General features: G+C 38.1%; 1 protein-coding gene across 1 annotated transcript; it reads right to left on the minus strand.

The window, feature by feature from the left end:
- Positions 1-1,442: 1,442 nt before the first annotated feature.
- Positions 1,443-2,591, minus strand: LOC109209880 (uncharacterized mitochondrial protein AtMg00810-like). Its single transcript, XM_019373238.1, has one exon. It carries the CDS (start codon positions 2,589-2,591, stop codon positions 1,443-1,445), a length of 1,149 nt encoding a protein of 382 aa, XP_019228783.1.
- Positions 2,592-5,269: the final 2,678 nt, after the last annotated feature.

The raw sequence follows: 5,269 nt of genomic DNA on the forward strand, positions 1-5,269 counted from the left end.
GATGGAAATTTAAAAAACTAGTGCCTTAATCTTGAATGTTCCTTAAAGCATAATAATCAATTCGATATTGATGGTTTAGATTTTATTTTGGAATTAAAAATATTAAGAAAAATAGTACAATTAGAAGATAACAGTTTAATTGATACACTCGGTCAAATAAATTCTTTTAGGGATGACTATTCTGCAGCGGTAATTGCAAACAGAAAGGGGTGATTGGTTTGAATAGCCCTATTGACCAGGAGAGTCAGTATTACCGCAGCTTTGACTCTGTTGCAGGTATGAAGTGAGTTCCATACCATGAAAAATATTTCAATGGGACCAGGAAGACAACCCACCACTGGAACTTACTTTGCTCTCGCTCCGCTCGTTCCCACCTGTCTTCTTCCCACTATAGTGAAAGATCTTTCACTTCACCATAGCAAAAATTGATTCTTATTCCAATGATTATATTACTTATGGAAAAATTTTAATAACTCTTGTTTCCATCGCTTCAGCAGAATTTTTTTTTATTAAAATTGATAAAATCTTACCTAAGATCAACAATGTCTCAATAAAGGTTAAATGTATTAGCTATATTGTCAATTAAGAAAGACTTATCAGGAGTTATTGATTATAAGAAAATTACTAATAACTTTGTATCTAAGAAACGCTAGAAAAATTAATTTCAAATAAATAAATAATTTTAAAAAATAAAATTAAAGTCCCTCATAAAGTTTGGCTTTAGGTCACGAAATTCGTTAGGCCGCCCCTGTAATCCCCAAATATTTAAACCTTAATTTATACACAAATTTCTTACACTTCGTGTCATATTAACGATGGAACATAATTGGGATGGAAATACTCTTTACACTCGTAATATTAGCCCTTCTCAAAAAAAAAAAAAAAAAAAAATTACTAGCCCTTCTCATCCTATATGTATTTCTTAGCATGTGCTTCTTTGCATCTTGAAAGTCCATTCAACTTGCATACTTTTTTTGGTCACAACTTACGAATTTTGTGTTTACATCAAATAAATTAGAATAATACATATCATCTAAGTTTTAACTACCAAAATTAAATTATTTAATTTGATATAACCATTCGGTAGATGTAAGTGTTTATCATTTTATTTTTCTCTTCAGCTTAGCGTCCAATCAAACATTCATGTAAAATGTATAGACTGAGTACTTATTGAGATTGTTACATTGAGCGAGGATGAAACTCGTACAGGAGCTTCAATGGCGATTCTAGAATATTCCAAAGGAAGAGAAAAATATTTGGGAGGAGAGCAGATGAAATGAAATTGTGAAAAATGACTCTCATCTCTTTTCCACTAGTACAATGTGTATATATATGTACACGTGTGAAAGTATTAACTTAGCTAACTAACAGTAACAAAATGCTTAACATTGAATCTAACTAAACATATCTCAATAACCCCCCTCAAGTTGGATGGGGGAATCTCACAGCCAACTTGCCGAGTATAGCATGGTGTTTGACTCCTGTGAGTGTTTTGGTAAGAATGTCAGCTGAAATTGGTCAGTAGTGGCTCCATGTTGAAGAGAGATCAACCGTTCCTGAAGTTTGTTCCTTACAAAATGGCAGTCGACCTCAATGCGTTTTGTCCGTTCATGGAAAACAGGATTGTGAGCAATGTGGATAGCAGATTGGCTGTCACAAAAGACAGTAATGGGACTGGACTGTGGGATAGTAAACTCTTCAAACAACCTGTTTAACCATACCAATTCTCCAACCAATTTCCTGAGGGACCTGTACTCAGCCTCAGCCGAGGACAAGGAAATGGTTTCTTGCTTCTTTGATTTCCAACTAATGGGACTATCTCCAACCAAAACAATGTAACCAGTGACAGATTTTCTAGAGTCAGGGCATGATGCCCAGTCAGAGTCACAGCAGGCAGAGATAGAGCAATCAGTGTTGTTGGAAAAAAATATGCCAAGTGTGGGATCTGTCTTGAGGTACCTGAGGAAATGGAAAGTTGTTGTCAAGTGTGTATCTCTAGGTGCTTGCATGAACTGGTTGAGAAGCTGTACACTGTAGGCTATGTCAAGTCTTGTGTTGGTGAGGAAGTTTAGCTTGCCCACTAATTTTCTGTAATATGTAGGATCTGGAAGAAGAGTGCCCTCATCAGCTTTCAACTTCACAGCAGGATCAAGGGGAGATGACAAGCTACTGTAAGCAAAACAATCATATTCCTTCAATAAGTCTAAGGTGAACTTCCTTTGAGATATGATGATACCATCTGATTTGTAAAGGACCTCTAGGCCCAAGAAGTAATGAAGTTTCCCCAGGTCCTTGATTCTGAATTGCTTATCAAGAAATGACTTCAAATTGGCTATCTCCACTGAATCAGTACCAGTGATGATAACATCATCAACATAGACAGCTACAAAGATAATGTGGGAAGAAGTCTTCTTGGAGAAGAGTGAATAATCATTCGCAGAGTGTTTGTACCCGATTGATGACAGGGCTTCAGTCAGTTTGGCATACCATTGCCTGCTGGCTTGTTTCAGCCCATACAAAGATTTGTTGAGTTTGCAAACCACCTTTTGTGGACCAGTCTGATCAATTAAGAGACCTGGTGGCACCTCCATGAAAACTTCTTCATATAGGTCACCATGGAGGAATGCATTATTTACATCAAGCTGAATATATCCCAGCCTTTCTTCACAGCAATAGTGACCAAAACTCTAACTGTTGTCATCTTGACAACAGGGGAAAAGGTCTCTATATAGTCAATCCCTGCTTGTTGAGTATACCTCTTTACCACTAATCTAGCCTTAAATCTCTCTATACTACCATCTGCTTTGTGCTTAATTTTATAGACCTATTTGCAGCCTATTGCCCGCTTTCCAGCTGGCAAGGGAACTAAGTCCCAAGTGTTATTTGCATAGAGAGCCTCAAACTCCTATGTCATGGCTGCTTGCCATGCAGTACTGAGTGCTGCCTCTCCATATAGAGATGGATCATTATCATGACAAACATTTGTCACTAAGTGCTGACTTTCAAAACATAAGGCATCAGGTGTAACATAACTGCGATTAGAGAAGAGTGCGCTCAAAGGAGATGGATCCTGAGGAGCATCGGGATGTGATGTGTTAGGCAGATTATAGATGTAATCCTTAAGGTAAGTAGGAGTTTTATGGTTTCTACTGGTTCTTCTTAGCAGAGGTGTTTCTGATTGGGCAGGTGTTGGTGAATGAGGACTGGTAATCTCATGTGAAGTTGCAAGGATAGGAAAAGGGTGAAATGACTGAATGTCTGATGTGTGCATTGTGGTATCATTAGCAGATGAAGATTCAGGGGATTGATGCATATCTGGAGATGTGATACTTGTGGGAGTTTGAACATTAGAATGTGGACTGCTATTCTCAGAGTGAATAGGAAAAGAGTCTGACTTGATGATATTATACAGGGAGACAGTCTTAGACCCTAAAGAGATAGGAAAGACACTTTCATAGAATACTACATCTCTAGAAACATGAACCTTCCTAGTGGCTAGGCTTAACACTTTGTAACCCTTTGTCCCAAAGGGATAGCCTACAAAAAAATGAGGAGTGGTTCTGGGCTCAAATTTGTCTCTGTGCACCTTAGGCACAGTAGAATAACAGAGACACCCAAAGCTCCTCAAGTGAGAGTAATTGGGCTTCTTCTATAAGAGCTCAAAAGGACACTTGTTGTTCAAGTAGGTAGTAGGCAGTCTGTTGATCAAATAAGTTGCTGTCAAAATACATTCTCTCCAATATTTAGTTGGTAATTTGGATTGAAATATGAGTGCCCTAGCAGTTTCAAGGAGATATTTGTTTCCTCTCTACTACCCCATTTTGTTGTGGAGTATAAGGGCCGATTTTCTGGTGAATAATGCCTTTAGTTTGATAGAAGGTGGTGGCTTCATGACTAGTAAACTCCAATCCATTATCAGATCTGATGGTTTTTACAGTGGTGTTAAATTGGTTCTCAATCATGTTTACAAAGGCTTTAAGGGTTTGTATGGCATTGCTCTTGTTGCTTAACGAATGAGTCCAAGTGGACCTACTAAAATCATCCACCACGGTAAGGAAGTACTTGTAGTTATTGTGTGTAGCAACATGGTAGGGGCCCCATATGTCAACATGTATTAATCGGAAAATTTGAGTAGAGGTGCTGGTTCTTTGTGGAAATGGAAGTCTAGCTTGTCTATCCTGGGGCAAATGGAACAAATGAAAGGTTATTTGGGTGAGAAATTCACAGGTATTGAGGATATTCCTCTTATTTTGACAAAGGGAACATGACCAAGCCTATTATGCCACGAGATATTTACATCATGTTTGTCTAGCACATTCAAAGAGTCACTCTTATTGTTGTGAATAGAAGTATTTACATTTGTTGAATAAGACTGTGAATGAGGAGGACTACTAAAAACTACACTATTTGTACTAGCAGAAACAGAACAGTTGCAACAAGAAATTGGCAGACTAGTATTTGAAACAGCACTTTTACCCTTTAGACACCTGGAACAGAGGTAGTATAATCCCTCTCTGCTACTACCAATCACCTGAGGCCTCTTCACTGAAGGGGCCTGCAACAGACATAGTGCATCAGTGAAAAATACAATACACTTGAGATGTGTTGCAAGAGAATTGATAGAAATCAAGTTGTACTTAAAGGATGGAACATAAAGGACTTTGCATAGAGTAATTTCAGAGTTAAGTATCACATCCCCAAATTCAAGCACTTTCACCTTGTATCCATTTGGTAGGCTTATCAACATAGGGTACGGTAATGCTGTTATGTTACTAAGTGCAGTTTTATTGAAGGTCATATGGTCAGAGGCTCCTGAGTCTATGATCCAAAAGTCAGTCTTAGATTCGTAACATTTGCAAGATGGTTTGTCAAAATCAATAGAAGAAGTGCATACCACAATACCTGCAAAGTTAACAGCACCATTGGTGATGGTGGCATTGCTAGGAGATGCTCCTCTTGTCTGAAAATGCTGTAGCAAGTTCATTATTTGCCCATATTGCTCTTTTATCAAGCTGACACTTTGATTCTCACCATACAGCATTGGATCATCTTCCTTTTCATGCAGCAGATCAGCTGGGACTCAATGTACATTTGCCACAGCTCCTTTCCCTTTATTGAATTTGTGACCTTGAGTTTGACCTGAGTTGTTTCCCTGATTGAATTGTTGAGTGTTATTGCAATTTGAGTTCTGATTGTTACAAGGATTGTTCTAGGGATATCCGTGTAGTATGTAACACTTGTCCTTTGTATGGCGCGGGCTTTGCAGTAG

Source organism: Nicotiana attenuata, unplaced genomic scaffold, assembly GCF_001879085.1.
Source record: "Nicotiana attenuata strain UT unplaced genomic scaffold, NIATTr2, whole genome shotgun sequence".
Lineage (NCBI taxonomy): Eukaryota > Viridiplantae > Streptophyta > Magnoliopsida > Solanales > Solanaceae > Nicotiana > Nicotiana attenuata.

Bases quoted from the DNA above. Each gene is read 5' to 3' on its own strand.
- LOC109209880 (XM_019373238.1), bottom strand. From the start codon at position 2,591: ATGGAGGTGCCACCAGGTCTCTTAATTGATCAGACTGGTCCACAAAAG.